At 35.5% G+C, this 17,610-nt stretch overlaps 1 protein-coding gene across 3 annotated transcripts in view; it reads right to left on the bottom strand.

Moving 5' to 3' along the window:
• Positions 1–17,610, bottom strand: part of SSBP2 (single stranded DNA binding protein 2) — a 287,990-nt gene that overhangs the window by 41,136 nt on the left and 229,244 nt on the right. For all 3 annotated transcript variants that reach the window (XM_024755704.1, XM_024755702.1, XM_024755703.1), the window contains 2 exons: positions 6,574–6,640; positions 5,779–5,849 (listed from right to left, as the gene is read on the bottom strand). In XM_024755704.1, coding sequence (XP_024611472.1) covers positions 5,779–5,849; positions 6,574–6,640 — 138 coding nt within the window. The remainder of the gene's footprint in view (positions 1–5,778; positions 5,850–6,573; positions 6,641–17,610) is intronic.

Genomic DNA, 17,610 nt, shown 5'->3' on the forward strand with positions numbered 1-17,610 from the left:
GAAATACTGCCCTCCTTCGTATCACTCATCTCTGTCATTTACCGAGACTACTGTACTGTCTTAGTTGGTCTCTCTGACTTAGCCTCTCCCCTTCCCCATCTATTCTCCATACTGCCTCCAGAATTGTGCTTCTTAAACTCAGTCCTATTTATGTCACTTAAACGCCATGATGCCCCACCCTGCCTATCAAATAAAGTCTGTACTTCAGCATGGGTCTATGGTGTTATTCACAGATCAGCTCTAGCCTATATTTCCTGCCCCCATTTCCTATAATATGTACCTTCTTCCCCTACTCCCAACTATACCCTCCAGACTGCTGAATTTCTTGTGGTTCAGAAACATGCAATACGCTTTTACACTCATGATAACTCATCTGCTATGGCCTTCTGTGTAGTAGGTGCTAAGATGACAAGGAAATATTCAATGAGAGAAGGTCTGTTAACTCCAGAGAGTAAGCCACAGTTTGTAAATAAATTACCTAATTACATGCTCTTCTCATTTTTTATTTACTTTTACTTTCAAGAAATCTTATTTAAACATCTCAATTGTGTATGCTCTGGGATAAGAGAATGGTGTCTATCCACACTTGAGTCACTGGTTAAAGAGATAGCTATTTCTCTTAACCTCTGGAACAAGCATGGGGGTGGCAGCAGCAGTATTACCAAGGAGTCTCTGAGAAGAAAGTCACTGGGAACGAAATCTGAATGGTAGAGTATAATAGAAATTCTTCACACAAAAGGTTGCTCCTCATTTTTGATCTTAGGTGGTCTGTGTTTTATCAAGGAAAATGTTAGTTTTCCTTCTAGCTCTGGACATGGAAAGATACTGGTTTGAATCTCTCTTGCCCCTGCCCTATTTCCTCTGCTCCTCTTTCTATATGTGTGATTGTGGGCCAGTGATTCTCCCAATGATCTGCTCAACCTTTATTTCCTTATCTGTAAAGTGAAAATATCATCTCTCTTATAAGCTTGTTGGAGGAAAAATGAAATCATACAAAACGCATATTAAAGTGCTTGGTGCATTAAAAGCATGATACCTGGTGCTCAAAAACTGTAGCTGTTAACTCTTATCACTGTTAATAAGGGACTGACTGAAATGAGTCTTCTCATTTTCCCTTGAGCCCTCAACCCTAACATGCTTGTGACATAGTGACTCCCTGACAGAGTACACGTATTTCTTTTCTTGACTTTTTTCCTACTGCCTAATAGTTTTTCTTTATGTATCTGAATCTCCTGCTAAAGAATAAGTACCTGAAGGTAGAGTCTGTATTACTCATCTTTGTGCATCCAGTGCTCAAGTATGACAGCGCACAAGTGTCATAGGAAATGAGTAAGAAATTATCCAACGCATATTTTGATAGACTTACAAAATATTTTCATTTTGTGAAGAATCTGAAGCATATAGAGAACAGGAAGATAAGATAGAATAACAGCTAGCTTTCTAACCGGTAACAAAGGCAGAATGTGAAGAGCTAATTTCGAATCACTGAATTTTAAAGCTGATGGCAACTATACAATTCCATCTGGTTTAATCTCTCTCCCGATGCAACGCTCCTGACAGAAGGGCTGTTCATACTCTGCTTGGAAAGTTTATAAAGAGTTTTTCCATGATTGGGCAGTTTAATTTCTAGCAAGTTCTTCCCCATACTGAGCTAAATTCCACTTCCCATCTTAGATTTGAAAATACAGAATTAGTTTACTCTCTCTTTACATGAGAGCCTATCATATATTTCCATCTCACTATTTCTCCACCCCAAGTATTTGATTTGGAAATCATGATATGTTCCTACTTGTATATAACTCATTTATCCTTCAGATTTCTAGAGGAATTAGAACTAGTTGGACAGTCTTGTTGAATTTTTCTGTTAATCATATGGTACCTGCTGAGCCTAAGAACACAGACAAGCTAAGTATACCTTATTATAAAAGCCAAGTAGAAAAATTACTTCAAATATGGCATTAGGGAAGACATTTTTCTTGATTAAGCAGATAATTCTGCTTTTCTATTGAAAGGATACTGATATCAATCTAAAAATCATGTATTACTACTGAACGTAGATTTAAAATAGATTAAGGGGTGGAAAAAATATGCCAGCATTTGGAGCAAAGTTTTATTTCTTCATCCATGCAGTAGGTTTTAATCACATATTTACTATGTTCTAGGTGTGCACTTTGCCTACATCAGCATTGTCTGAGAATCAAATTATATATATTTCTTCTAGGAATTCAATTATTCCAATAGATAACTACTGTCCCTCTTCACCACATTGGTCCTAAGCTGAAAAAATTGTGGAAATAATATTTATGATATTACGATACATAATATCTATGTATCTCATATCTATGATACAAAGGAGGTATGTATTTTGTTTTGCATAAAGCTAGAACAATATTCAAGAGACTGTTTCTATAATTCGGATACAAAAAAAGCAGACACATTCTGTTCTTGAGTAGCATCCATAGGATTAAATATCTGTCATGAGAGTTGTTTTTCTATTATCTTTTAAGAAACACAGCTAACTTTTATTATAAAGCTCACAGTTCAAATCCATATGTTACATATACCAGGTGTTATGAGTAAATACCTTACAAGAATCCCTTAATTCAAATAATTTTACTTCACTTTTTACCTATTATACCATTCATATGAATATGATTCCTATTTTCATTTAAGTACATAATATTTATAAATAATTTACTTTAACCTTTTATACTTATATACTGTGATTTTAAAAGTTGTTGTAGGTATTTCTGGTTTCTGAGGTAAATTCATACCAAAACACTTTACTTCCTCCAAATTATAAAGGAATAGATAGCAATGATATTAATCCAAATGGAAGAAATAAACTATTCTCTTTGGGTGTGAAAATGAAAAGAATTCATACTTACATGATAAACTTAGTTAAACTCTTCAATAAGCAATTACTCCCCAGAAATGTTTTCTTACTTTCTGTCATAATTTACTTATAATACAAAACACATACATATTTGGCTAGATATTTATAAAATATAAAGACCAAAATGCTTTTTACTTCTGCATTTTCAAATGAGATCTAAGTATTCATACAGCTTAGGTGAGCATTGGTTCATCTTTCAAACACTGCAAAACTGACTCGAATCAGACTCTAATTTTTAAAAGTATTGAAAATATTGGTCTGGAATGACAAAAACTCAAAGAGCAGCTAGCTGAAAAGTAAGGGAACTGAATGAAGAATAAATTACAGGCAGGCATCAACTTTTGATGTATATTTAAAATGCATCTGTTATGAAAAACTTTTGAGGAAAAAAATCCTTCAAGTTGTATATAGCTAAACTGGTTGGCTTAGCTCATTAAAGACTAAAAGTATATTCATTCAGTGAAATATCCTACAGATCTTATAAATTATAACTGCCATTAATAGATTAATGATGGTTGGTCATAAAAATCATCATCCTTAACATGAGTAGAAATAGGAAAAAATAATTTAAATATCTAAATTAGGGTTTTATAAGATCTTAAGGAAGTACATAGAAAATAACTGAGCCTAAATAAAAGAAATGGGTTTTTTATGACTTTGAAGATCCCACAAATTTTACATAACACTTTTTCTTATCATGTAATATGGTATCTCTGAAAAATTTGTGCTTCATGTCCCAATACAGTTTATATATACAGTTGACCCTTGAACAACATGGGTTTGAATTGTTCCAGTCCACTTATACGTGGATTCTTTTCAATAACTACACTATTGGAAAATTTTTTGTAGATTTGTGACAATTTGAAAAATCTTGCAGATGAACCACATAGCCTAGAAATATCTAAAAAATTAAGAAAAAGTTAGGTATGTCATGAACGCATAAAATACATGTAGACATAAGTCTATCCTTATATAAGCATAAGGGGAGTGGTATGTAATATAAAATTAATAATGTGTTTTCTTACTGTTTTATAATTTTGCTTTCAAAGAACTACATTACTATACAGTATGTGCCTCTCTCTCTCCCTCTTCCCCCTGCCACCAACCCCAACAGGAGAAACTATGTATCAGCCTATCATCACATGTAAGTGGTTTAAAAAAATGTAACAATGTTTACCATACTGTATTGTGAATACGACTGTAATACTGTATGCCTTAAAAATATTATAATGATTCACTCATTAGTGTATAGGATAGACTATGATGAAGCAATCATTGATTATTACGCTAGTTTACCATAAAGCTATCATATTGCTGCTTGTTATCAATGCATGAATTGTTATACCTGTAAATAAATAGGAATTTTTTTCACATGATCTTTTCATTTTTGATGTCCCGTGTTAGAAATATATGTAATATCTACAGTGTTTTGTATCATTTAAGACAACATTGATGAAGATGCTGACAGATGATTCATCTTATAAACAGGTGATATAAACTTATGGTATCGAAAAATATAGTGCAGTACTGTAAATGTATTTTCTTATGAGTTCTGTAATAACATTTTCTTTTCTCTAGCTTACCTTATTGTAAGAATACAGGATATAATACAAACAATATATAAAACATGTGTTAATTGACTACGTATGTTATCGGTAAGGCTTCCAGTTAACAGTAGGCTATTAGTTAAGTTTTAGGGAGTCAAAAGTTATACCTGGATTTTCGACTGCGCAGTGGTTTGGTACCCCTAACTCCCATGTTATTCAAAGGTCAACTGTATATTATTACATGTTGGCAGTAACTCCTTGGTCTAAGTCACATTTACCTGAGAATCAAATTATATATATTTCTTCTAGGAATTCAATTATTCCAATAGATAACTACTATCCCTCTTCACTACATTGGTCTTAAGCTGAAAAAAGCTTAAGACCAATGGGTGTTAGATTCTTAATTCTCTGACTCCTTTGGGTACACAACAAAATACTTAACATTTTTAAAGCAGATACATGAAACAAGCTCCTAAAACTATCACTTATAAAGTCTGTTCTTGGAAAGAATAAAGAAAGTAAATCAATTCATTCTTTTAACCAATGTTATGATACACTAACCTCTGACCTTTGAGGAAGAAATTTAAAATTCGGAATTCTGGATTAGTTTCTTTGAAATATAACATTACAACATTAGTTTCTACCCCATGCAGTTTTCCCAAGAGAGACAGAGGGATGTTTTAGCTAAAATAAGTGATATCCTGGAGCAGCATACTTAAAAATGTCATCAATAGCTGAATAGGTTCAATCTTGGTGTATACTTCTGGGAAATTTTGATACAGAAGTAGGCTAACATCTAATGTATACTGATAGTATTATGCGTGTTCAGTAAGACCCATTTCAGTGTTTATTTCTAAAAGGTTCTCTATTGAGTTTATATTCTGTAAAGAAATATGGTAGTATGTAATAGTCAATGGCATTCTTCAAAAGATTTAGAAATATATTTTATGCTGCTTATTCTATTTAATTCAGTCAACTAGGTTTTATTTAACTTATCTTAGTTATCTTTAATAATAATCACTATAATTTTTCATATTTCCTCAATAGAACTAACAAAAGGGTAATAGTTATAATTTTTAATAATAATTACTATAATGTATTTCTACACAATGTGTTTTCTCCAGTGTACCAAAGGCATATGTGTAGCACCTGTTAAAATATGGTTTGTTGTTACATCAATTTGGACATGTCATAGATATGTCCTCAAGAGCCTAACAACCATGTTATTAAGCCTTTAATGTATATACTAGAAGCCAGCAAATAATACAGTTTGTTTGTATAAGATGAAGGCAAAAAACTCAGCCTCTAGCTTGCCTGCACTGATTATTTATTTACCTGTGGTCCTAAGGGCACCATTCCTCTTGGAGGCGTCATTCTCTGCATTGGCCCACCCATATTTGGATGTCCTAAAAAGAAAAAAAGTATGAAGATATTAGCAATGTAATGAGCATGAGTGCTAAACCGGAGGCTATAGCCTCCTCTCTGCCTGGTGTCACATCTTATTTACTAAGGACTGAGTTATTGACATCACCTTATCTTGGCTTCCATGGCCAGTTTTCTACCTCTTATCACTACTTACACTCTCCATTAATGTCTTGAAATTGAAATGTTCTTCCTATTCTGTGTTGAATCACATCTCTCACACCATTTGCTCCTTTTTTTTCCTCTTGGAATAGTATAATAGAGCCATACATATTTGTGGTACCTAAACAGCTCTGATTATTGGGTTTGTTAAACTACCAAGTAAGTTACTTATTGCATAGCATCCTCTTTCCTCCTGCTTATCTTTCTGGTGGACTAACCCCTCTATCTGAAAAAGGCAGAGAAAATCACAAGTGATACAATCACTTTTGAGTCTCACTTGTTTGAAGTTATACAAGAGGTTTTAGAAGTTACTAGTTAAAATACAGATTCTGGATATTTAATTATTCTGTTCCTTATGTTATCACTGCCCTCACTATCACACATAATTAAGAGTTAGCTAAAAAGATAATTACTTGGCCACATTACCTGTAAAAATGCAACTGATATAATTATGGAATATCTGAACAAATAAAACCTTCCTTAAAAAATACAGGATTTCCTTTGAGATTTTGCACATCAATTTCACTTTTACTTTAAAGTAGTCACCTTGTTGTCGAGTTGGGTCCATTCCACTGGGAAGTAATGGCTGACTTCCTGGGACACCTCCAAGAGCCTAGCATATTTAGTAAAACAAAATAAAAAGGAATATTGTAACTATTTATAAAATAAGTGCTGTAACAATTACAGAGTGCATCTGAGTATTTCATAAGATTTTTTTTTAACATGTATTTTTTTTTCTATTGGAATGTATTTGATTTACAATGTTGTGTTAGTTTCAGGTGTGCAGCAGTGATTTAGCTATAAGTATACATGTATCTATTCTTTTTCAAATTCTTTTCCCATATAGGTGGTTACAGAATATTGAGTAGAGTTCCCTGTGCTATACAGTAGGTCCTTGCTGATTATCATTTTATATATAGTAGTGTGTATATGTTAATCCCAACCTACTAATTTATCCCTCCCCCACAGCTTTCCCCTTTGGTAACCATAAGTTTGTTTTCTAAGTCTGTGAGTCTGTTCCTGTTTGTAAATAAGTTAATTTGTATCATTTTTTAAGATACCACATATAAGTAATATCATATGATATTTGTCTTTCTCTGACCTACTTCACTTAGAATGAGAATCTCTAGGTCTATCCATGTTGTTGCAAATGGCATTATTTCATTCTTTTTTATGGCTAAGAGTCCACTGTATATATGTACCACATTTTCTTTATCCATTCATCTGTTGATGGATGTTTAGGTTGCTTCCATGTCTTGGCTACTGTAAATAGTGCTGCAATGAACACTGGGGTGCATGTATCTTTTTCTAAATATGGTTTTCTCCGGATATATGCTCAGGAGTGGGATTGCAGGATCATATGGTAGCTCTATTTTTAGTTTTTTGAGGAACCTCCACAGTGTTCTCTATAGTGGCTGTACCAACTTACATTCCCACCAGTAGTGTAGGAGGGTTCCCTCCACACCCTCTCCAGCATTTATTGTTTGTAGACTTTTTGATGATGGCCATTCTGACTGATGTGAGGTGATACCTCATTGTAGTTTTGATTTGCATTTCTCTGATAATTAGCAATGTTTAGCACCTTTTCATATGCCTCTTGGCCATCTGTATGTCTTCTTTGGAGAAATATCTATTTAGATCTGTCCATTTTTTGATTGGTTGTTTGTTTGTTTTGATACTGAGCTGCATGAGCTGTTTCTATATTTTGGAGATTAATCCCTTGCTGGTCACATCATTTGCAAATATTTTCTCCCTTTCTGGGGGTTGTCTTTTCATTTTGTTTATGGTTTCCTTTGCTGTGCAAAAGCTTTTAAGTTTAACTAGGTCCCATTTGTTTCTTTTTGTTTTTATTTTCATTACTCTAGGAGGTGGATGCAAAAAGATTTTGCTGCAATTTATGTCAAAGAGTGTTCTGCTTATGTTTTCCTTTAAGAGTTTTATAGTATCCCATCTAACATCTAGGTCTTTAATCCATTTTGAGTTTATTTTCATGCATGGTGTTAGAGAATGTTCTAATTTCATTATTTTACATGTAGCTGTCCAGTTTTCCCAGCACCTCTTATTGAAGAGACTGTGTTTTCTATCCTGTTCTTGATCTATTTTTCTGTCTTTGTGTCAGTACCATACTGTCTTGATTACTGTAGCTTTGTAGTATAGTCTGAAGTCAGGGAACCTGATTCCTCCACCTCTACTTTTCTTTCTCAAGGTTGCTTTGGCTATTCAGGGTCTTTTGGGTTTCTGTACAAATTTTAAGATTTTTTGTTCTAAATCTGCAAAAATGCCAATGGTAATTTGATAGGAATTGCACCGAATCAGTAGGTTGCCTTGGGTAGTGTAGTCATTTTGACAACATTGATTCTTCCAATCCAAGAACGTGGTATATATACCTTTCCATCTGTTTGTGTTTTACCTCCTTAGGTAGGTTTATTCCTAGGTATTTTATTCTTTTTGATTTGATGGTAAATGGGATTATTTCCTTAATTTCTCTTTATGATCTTTTGTTTTTAGTGTATACAAATGCAACAGATTTCTGTGTATTAATTTTATATCCTGCAACTTTAGTGAATTCATTGATGAGCTCTAGTAGTTTTCTGGTAGCATCTTTAGGATTTTCTATGTATACTATCATGTCATCTGCAAACAGTGACAGTTTTACTTCTTTTCTAACTTGGATTCCTTTTCTTTATTCTTCTTCTCTGATTTCAGTGGCTAGGCCTTCCAAAACTATGTTGAATAAAAGTGTCGAGAGAGGACATCCTTGTCTTGCTCCTGATCTTTGAGGAAATGCTTTCAGCTTTTCATTATTGAGTATGATGTTAGCTGTGGGTTTGTCATATATGGCCTTTACTATGTTGTGGTATATTTTCTCTATGTCCACTTTCTGGAGAGTTTTTTTTATCATAAACGGTGTTGAATTTTGTCAAAAGCTTTTTTTGCATCAATTAAGATGATCATGTTTCTTGTTTTAATTAATTAATTATTTTTGGCTGCATTGGGTCTTCACTGCTGCACATGGGCTTTTCTCTAGTTATGGTGAGTGGGGGCTACTCTTTGTTGCAGTGTGCAGGCTTCTCATTGCGGTGTCTTCTCTTGTTGCAGAGCATGGGCTCTAGGCGTGTGGGCTTCAGTAGTTGTGGCACATGGGCTCAGTAATTGTGGCTTGTGGGCTCTACAGCGCAGGCTCAGTAGTTGTGGTGCATGGGCTCAGCTGCTCTGTGGCATGTGGGATCTTCCCGGACCAGGGCTTGAACCCATGTCCCCTGCATTGGCAGGCAGATTCTTAACCACTGCGCCACCAGGGAAGTCCGATCATATGGTTTTTATTCTTCAACTTGTTGATGTGGTTATCACACTGATAGATTTGCAGATATTGAAAAATCCTTGCATCCCTGGGATAAATCCCATTTGATCATGGTGTATGATCTTTTTCATGTATTGTTGGATTCAGCTTGCTAGTATTCTGCTGAGGATTTTTTGCACCTATGGTCATCAGTGATATTGGCCTGTCATTTTCTTTTTTTGTGGTATCTTAGTCTGGTTTTAGTATCAGGGTGATGGTGGCCTCACTGAATGAGTTTGGAAGTGTTCATTCCTCTGCAATTTTTTGCAATGGTTTCAGAAGGTTAAGTGTTAACTCTTCTCTAAATGTTTGATAGGATTTGCCTGTGAAGGCTTCTGGTCCTGGACTTTTGTTTGTTGGGAATTTTTAAATCACAGTTTCAATTTCAGTGCTTGTGATTGGTCTGTTCATATTTTCTGTTTCTTCCTGGTTCAGTTCTGGGAGATTGTACCTTTCTAAGAATTTGTCCAAATCTTCTAGGCATTTTAGTGGCATATAGTTGCTTGCAGTAGTCTCTTCTGATCCTTTGTATTTTTGTGGTGTCTGTGGTAACTTCTCCTTTTTCACTTCTTATTTTAATAACTTGAGCCCTCTCCTTTTTCTTGATGAGTCTGGCTAAAGGTGTATCAATTTTATCTTTTCAAAGAACCAGCTTTTAGTTTCATTGATCTTTTCTATTGTTTTCTTTGTCTCTATTTCTGTTCTGATATTTTTTTTCAATTAATTTTATTTATTTTTGACTGTGTTGGGTCTTTGTTGCTGTGCGGGGGCTTTCTCTAGTTGTGGTGAGCAGGGGCTACTGTTTGTTGCGGTGCACGGGCTTCTCATCGTGGTGGCTTCTCTTGTTGCAGAACATGGGCTCTAGGCACGCGGGCTTCAGTAGTTGTGGCATGCGGGCTCAGTAGTTGTGGCTCGCGGGCTCTAGAGCACAGGCTCAGTAGTTGTGGTGCACAGTCTTAGTTGCTCTGTGGCATGTGGGATCTTCCCGGGCCAGGGATCGAACCTGTGTCCCCAGCATTGGCAGGTGGATTCCTACCAATTTTTACAGTTTTACAAATTTTTACAGTTTTTTTCTTGCTGCTGACTCCTAATCTCATAGCATTGTGGTTGGAAAAGATGCTTAATATGAGTTCAGTTTTCTTAAATGTACCAAGGCTTGCTTTATGGACCAGCATGTGATCTATCCTGGAGAATATTCCATGTGCACTTGAGAAAAATGTATATTCTGCTGCTTTCAGATGGAATGCATAAATATCAATGAAGTCCATCTGGTCTAATGTGTCATTTAAAGCCTGGATTTCCTCACTGATTTTCTGCCTGGATGATCTGTCCATTGATGAAAGTGGGGTGTTAAAGTCCCCCACTATTATTGTGTTACTGTCAATTTCTCCTTTTATGGCTGTTAGTGTTTGCCTTATATATTGAGGTGCTCCTATTTTTGGTGTATGTATATTTACAATTGTTATATCTTCTTCTTGGATTGATCTCTTGATCATTACGTAGTGTCCTTGTCTCTTGTAATAGTCTTTATTTCAGAGTCTGTTTTGTCTGATATTAGTATTGCTACTCCAGCTTTCTTTTGATTTCCATTTGTATGGAATACCTTTTTCCATCCCCTCACTTTCATTCTGTATGTGTCCCTAGATCTGAAGTGGGTGTCCTATAGAGAGCATATATACAGGTCTCGTTTCTGTATCCATTCAGCTAGTCAATGTGTTTTGGTTGGAGCATTAATCCATTTATATTTAAGGTAATTACTGATATGTATGTTCTTATTGCCATTTTGTTAATTGTTTTGGATTTGTTTTTGTAGGTCTTTTTATTCCCTTCCACTTTTGTTCTCTTCTCTTGTGATCTGATGACTATCTTTAATGTTGTGTTTGGATTCCTTTTTCTTTTTTGTGTGTATATCTGTTGTAGATTTTTGGTTTGAGGTTACCATGAAGTTTTGATATAGCAGTCTATACATATACAAGATTGTTTTAAGTTCACGATCTCTTAATTTCAAATGCATTTCCAATATCCTGCATTTGTACTCTTCTTGTGATTGCTGGTTTTGATATCATATTTGTGTGTGGATGATTTCCTATCTTTGCTGTATGTTTGCCTTTACTGGTAAGCTTTCCCATTCATAATTTTCTTGTTTCTCGTTGTGGGCTTTTCTTTTTCGCCTAGAGAATTTCCTTTAGTATTTGTACAGCTGGTTTGGTGGTGCTGAATTCTCTTACCTTTTGCTTGTCTGTAAAGCTTTTGAGTTCTCCGTCAAATGTGAAGGACAGCCTTGCTGGGTAGAGTATTCTTGGTTGTAGGTTTTTCCCTTTCATCACTTTAAATATATTGTGCTATTCCCTCTGGCCTGCAGCGTTTCTGCTGAAAAATCAGCTGATAACCTTATGGGGATTCCTTGTATATTATTTGTTGCTTTTCCCTTGTTGCTTTTAATATTTTCTCTGTCTTTAATTTTTTTTAATTTGATTAATATGTGTCTCAGCATGTTTCTCCTTGGGTTTATCCTCTATGGGACTCTGCTTCCTGGAGTTGGGTGACTATTTCCTTTCCCATGTTAGGGAAGTGTTCAGCTATTATCTCCTCAAATATCTCCTCAGGCCCCTTCTCTCTCTTCTCCTTCTGGGACTTCTATAATGTGAATGTTGGTGTGTTCAATGTTGTCCTAGCTGTCTCTTAGACTGTCTTCATTTTTTTTTTTTTTATGGCAAGGCATTTTATTTTAAATATAGCAGTGTGTCAATCCCAAACTTCCAATCTATTCCTCCCTGTCTTCATTTCTTTTCATTCTTTTTTCTTTATTCTGTTCTGCAGCAGTGATTTCCACCATTCTGTATTCCAGTTTACTCATATGTTTCTCTGCCTCATTCTGCTATTAATTCCTTCTAGTGTATTTTTCATTTCACTTGTTGTATTGTTCATCTCTGTTTGTTTTTTATACTTTCTAGCTCTTTGTTAACATTTCTTGTATCTTCTTGATCTGTGCTTCCATTCTTTTTCTGAGATTTTGGATCATCTTTACTATCATTACTCTGAATTCATTTTGGGGTAGATTTCCTATATCCACTACACTTAGTTGTTCTGTAGTTTTATCTTCTTCCTTCATCAGGGACATATTCCTCTGCCATCTAATTTTGTCTAACTTTCTGTGTTTGCAATCCCCCATGCTGCAGGATTATCGTTCCTCTTCCCTCTGGTGTCTGCCCCCTGGTGGACAAAGCTGGTCTAAGAGACTTGTGCAGGCTTCCTGGTGGGAGAGACTGTTGTCTGCCCACTGGTGGGTGCAGCTGGGTCTTGTCCTTCTGATGGGCAGGGTCATGTCAAGGGGTGTGTTTAGAGGTGGCTGTTGGCTCAGGATGACTTTAGGCAGTCTGTGTGCTGACGGGTGGGGCTGTGTTCCTGCCCTGTTGGTTGTTTGGCGTGAGGCATCCCAGCTCTGGAGCCTTCAGGCTGTTGGGTGGGGCCCGATTTTGGCATCAAAATGGCGGCCTCCAGGAAAGTTCATGTCAATGAGTACCTAGTACCTCTGCCACCAGTGTCCACACAAGATTTCTTATATTTCACACTCTTTTATGAATTTTATATGTCTGTACACCCAGTATGATTTCTTAGTTTTAAAATGATCCTACTTTGCCCAGTTTTCAGGCAAAGAAAATTGGTACTGTTGGGAACAAAATCTAGGCAAAAATTGTCCTATTTCTTCTTGAGAAGTATATATAATGCCTTTCCCCGAAATTAATTTACTAAGGGTAAATTAATTTTGCTTCTTAAATGTAAGCTATTTCTATAGATTATTTTACTCACTGGGGATTATAATAGGAGCAGAACTAAAATGCCAAGGAGCCAATGAATATTGTTTTGGGTAGTCATATTTTCCCTAAGAAACTATTTAGAAAAATAATACTCCAATTTAGTTCAAACAATTTGGCTGAATGGAAAAAGAGAACTAGAACTGAAAAAAGGTGCCAATTAACAGATAGGGTTTATATTATGCAGGGGTGCAATACTGGAAACATACTGAATTGTAAGTTTCTAATAGTCATCTGAGAAGCACTTAGAGCTGGACCAAGCTATAAATGATTTAAGCATACTGATCCTATCTATGAAGCATGTATGTATACATATATATACATAATCCTGACAACTGGTAAGAATTTCTATAAAGGTTCACTAATTTAACTTAAAAGCAGAAATATCTTATTTCATTAGTTTAAAATTTCAAATATTTCAAGGGAAATTTCATATTAAATAATTTATTTATCCAGACCAGAACTGTTTCGCTAGTTCTTATCATTGGGATGCAGTAGAGAACTGCCATTTTTCAAGCCATTTTTGTAATCCTTTGATTTTTTTGTTCACAAGCACACTCAATATCAATTTATTGATCTCCTACTAAATGACCTATTTCCTGCTTACCTTTCCAGCCTAATTTCTTGCTACTGCCAAGCTGACATTACAACTTCCAGTTATACCAAACTCTTTTCAGTTTTTTCAATTCATGTACTCAGTCAACAATATCTAAATGCCAACCATTAAAAGCAAAATAAAACAAAACTAAACACAAACTAAAACTAAACTTTCTTGTCTCTCTAGGAGGTCACAGACCATCAAGTGCTCATTCTGACATTTTAGATCTCGGTTTAGGGATAATTTCCTAACAAAATTCTTCCATATAATCCCAGTTTGGCATTAATTCTCCTTCTATATGCTTTAAAATATAAATATATTTTTTTAAATTTCAAACTTACAGAAAAATTGCACAGACAGTACAAAGGATTCCCATATACCCTGACACTGACTGTCCAATAGTTAACATTTCACCGTATCTGCCACTTGAGAGCAAGCTGCAGACATTATGCCTCTTCACTTCTAAGTACCACAGAGTTTAGTTCCCTAAGCAAGGATATTCTCCTACATAACCACAACACAACTTTTCAAGTCAGGAAATCCATTGATAAAACACTACCATCCAAAACACACAGACGCCATTTAAATTTTGCCACCTGTCTCAACAATGTTTCTTTTTACTTTCTGGGACCAGGATCTCATGGAACACATGTTGCATTTAGTTGTCATGTCTCTTCATGCTCTTCCAGGTCTTCCCTTAGTCTTTCTCTATCATAGCCTGAACAGTTTTGAAGAATGAGTCTTAAATTCTACAGGATGATCCTCTGATGTCTCTTCATGACCCAGACTCAGGTCTTACTTTCTTAGGAATACTGCAGAACTGATGCTATACTCTTCTCAGTGTATCACATCAGAGGGTACATGATGTTGACTCATCCCACTACTGTTGATGTTAACCTTATCATCTCATTCTGTTGGTGTCTGCCAGGTCCTACACTAGATCATTATTTTTCCCCTTTGTAATTGGTTACATTCAATATTAGAGCTATTCCAAGATTGTTAATATCCCATTCCTCATTAATCCTTTATCAGCCTTAGCATCCACTGACAACTCCTAAGCACTGTAACAGTTGCCAAATGGAAACACTGCATGTGTATCATTCTTTCTGTGCTTACTAGTTGGCATTCCATTGTAAGGAACAGCTTTCCCTTCTTACTGATTGATACATTGACACTTACGGATTGCTATTCTAATCAAAAGGTTATAATCTATTTACTGTCATCATTCATTTTAATATTTAAATTATGCAAGATCTGGCCAGTAGGAGGCTCTTCAAGCTGGCTCTATTGTCCTTTTGAAACATTTCCATCATATTTTGAGCATTTCCTTACTGGTATGAGTAAGGTTCGTTTCATACTTTTCCTGGCCTAGCTCTGGAATCAGACCTTTCTCCAAAGGGTCCTGATTCCTTCTAGTGGAGGACAGCATTTAGGCACCAAGATCTGGGATCTCAAAGTGCTCCTTCTTAGTTGAGTACATTGCCTTTTGGCTCTCTCAGTAAATGCTGCACTTGAAAATCTATGTGTATATGTGCACATATATATATATGTACATACATAAATTTATGACTAATTTTATATCTATCTGTGTGTGTGTGTATGGTACATACACATACCATAAATTCATACTCTCTAACACCAATCAGACACGTCCAATTACAATCCAAAACCTCAGGATTATTTTCAGTCTTCTTCCTTCTTATGTTTGTAAGTATTTTCTCCAACAGTGAGAAACCTGGCTTTCATTATCTTTAATGAAATTTTCTTTATCTATAATTATCTTTAATACCATTATGTGGCATACCGTATGACTCCTCCCTGCCTCCCTGAATATCTTGGAATGCGGGGGAGGTAAGGGCTTCTTATGTGCATTTATAGATTCTTTTTTTTTTTTTAACATCTTTATTGGAGTATAATTACTTTACAATGGTGTGTTAGTTTCTGCTTTATAACAAAGTGAATCAGTTATACATATGTCCCCGTATCTCTTCCCTCTTGCGTCTCCCTCCCTCCCACCCTCCCTACTCTACCATGGCACCACGTATTGAAGAGGCTGTCCTTTCTCCACTGTACATTCCTGCCTCCTTTATCAAAGACAAGGTGACCATATGTGCGTGGGTTTATCTCTGGGCTTTCTATCCTGTTCCATTGATCTATCTTTCTGTTTTCATGCCAGTACCATACTGTCTTGATTGCTGTAGCTTGGTAGTGAAGTTAGGGAGCCTGATCCCTCCAGCTCCGTTTTTCTTTCTCAAGATAAAATGCCAGTGGTAGTTTGATACGGATTGCATTGAATCTGTAGTGTGGTTTGGGTAGTACAGTCACTTTGACAATGTTGATTCTACCAAACCAAGAACATGGTATATCTCTCCATCTATTTGTATCATCTTTAATATCCGTTGAGCCAGTCTATGTCTTTTGATTGGAGCATTTAATCCATTTATATTTAAGGCACTTATAGATATGTATGTTCCTATTACCGTTTTCTTTATTGTTTTGGTTTGTAAGTCTTTTCCTTCTCTTGTGTTTCCTGTCTAGAGAAGTTCCTTTAGAATTTGTTGTAAAGTGGGTTTGGTGGTGCTGTAATCTCTTAGCTTTTGCTTGTCTGTAAAGGTTTTAATTTATCCATCAAATCTGAATGAGATCCTTGCTGGGTAGGGTAATCTTGGTTGTAGGTTTTTGCCTTTCATCACTTTAAATATGTCCTGCCACTCCCTTCTGGCTTGCAAAGTTTCTGCTGAAAGATCAGCTGTTAACCTTATGGGGATTCCCTTGTGTGTTATTTTTCCCTTGCTGCTTTTAATATTTTTTGTTTGTATTTAATTTTTGATAGTTTGATTAATATGTGTCTTGGCGTGTTTCTCCTTGGATTTATCCTGTGTGGGACTCTCTGTGCTTCCTGGACTTGATTAACTATTCCTTACCCATATTAGGGAAGTTTTCAACTATAATCTCTTCAAATATTTTCTCAGTCCCTTTCTTTTTCTCTTCTTCTTCTAGGACCTGTATAATTCGAATGTTGGTGCTAGATTCTTATACCTCACTTGTATAGAACTTATATATGATCATGGCTTGTTTTCTTCTCTGTATCCCCAACAGACTGTAAGTTCAGAGAGTGAAACCTATCTGTGCCTTTTTGGCTCAGAGTAAGAAATATTTATTGAAGGAATAAAACAAAGAGTTTTCATTGGACAATTTTAGGAATCATCAGTGGTAAAGTCTTAAGAATGGACTAGATTTCAAGAAGTGAGATGAAAAAAGATCAAAGAATCAAAGATACAATTTTCTTAAAATACCAAAAAGAGGTAGGAAAGGAAACAAACTGAATAGGTATGAAATTAGCCAGGGGACCAGGACCAACAGTTCAGAATGCATGAGGGGGAGTTTCCAGAAGAAGGAAATGGTCAACAGTGTCTAAAGTTATAAAGAAGTGAATTAGAGGGAGGAGTGAAAATGTATGACTAAACATTATCTTCAATTGTGAGTTTGAAGTTCTTCCTTTTTTTTAAAATTCTCTAAGTGGTTCAAGTTTTATACTCTGATTGTGAATTTCTAAATCTCATTGGTGACACCATGTTTTATCACTGGAAACCATTTTTTTCAACATTTTACTTTTTCCTGTTTATCTTGGAACATCAGAACAATTGACAAGTCTTTCTGCTATTATCACTTAAAAATATAGCATAATCCTATAGAAATGTTGATCAATGTCAAGTTGTCTTTCAAAATGAGTGTCTTTACCCAAATTTAACTCTTTAGTCGCCAGTGTTTTTCTTTTGGTAAGTCAGATCTCTAACTTTTAAAACATTTTCATCAGTCCCGGGATGACC

The sequence above is a fragment of the Neophocaena asiaeorientalis genome, unplaced genomic scaffold, assembly GCF_003031525.2.
Source record: "Neophocaena asiaeorientalis asiaeorientalis breed wild unplaced genomic scaffold, Neophocaena_asiaeorientalis_V1.1 scaffold37, whole genome shotgun sequence".
In the NCBI taxonomy this organism is placed as follows: Eukaryota; Metazoa; Chordata; class Mammalia; order Artiodactyla; family Phocoenidae; genus Neophocaena; species Neophocaena asiaeorientalis.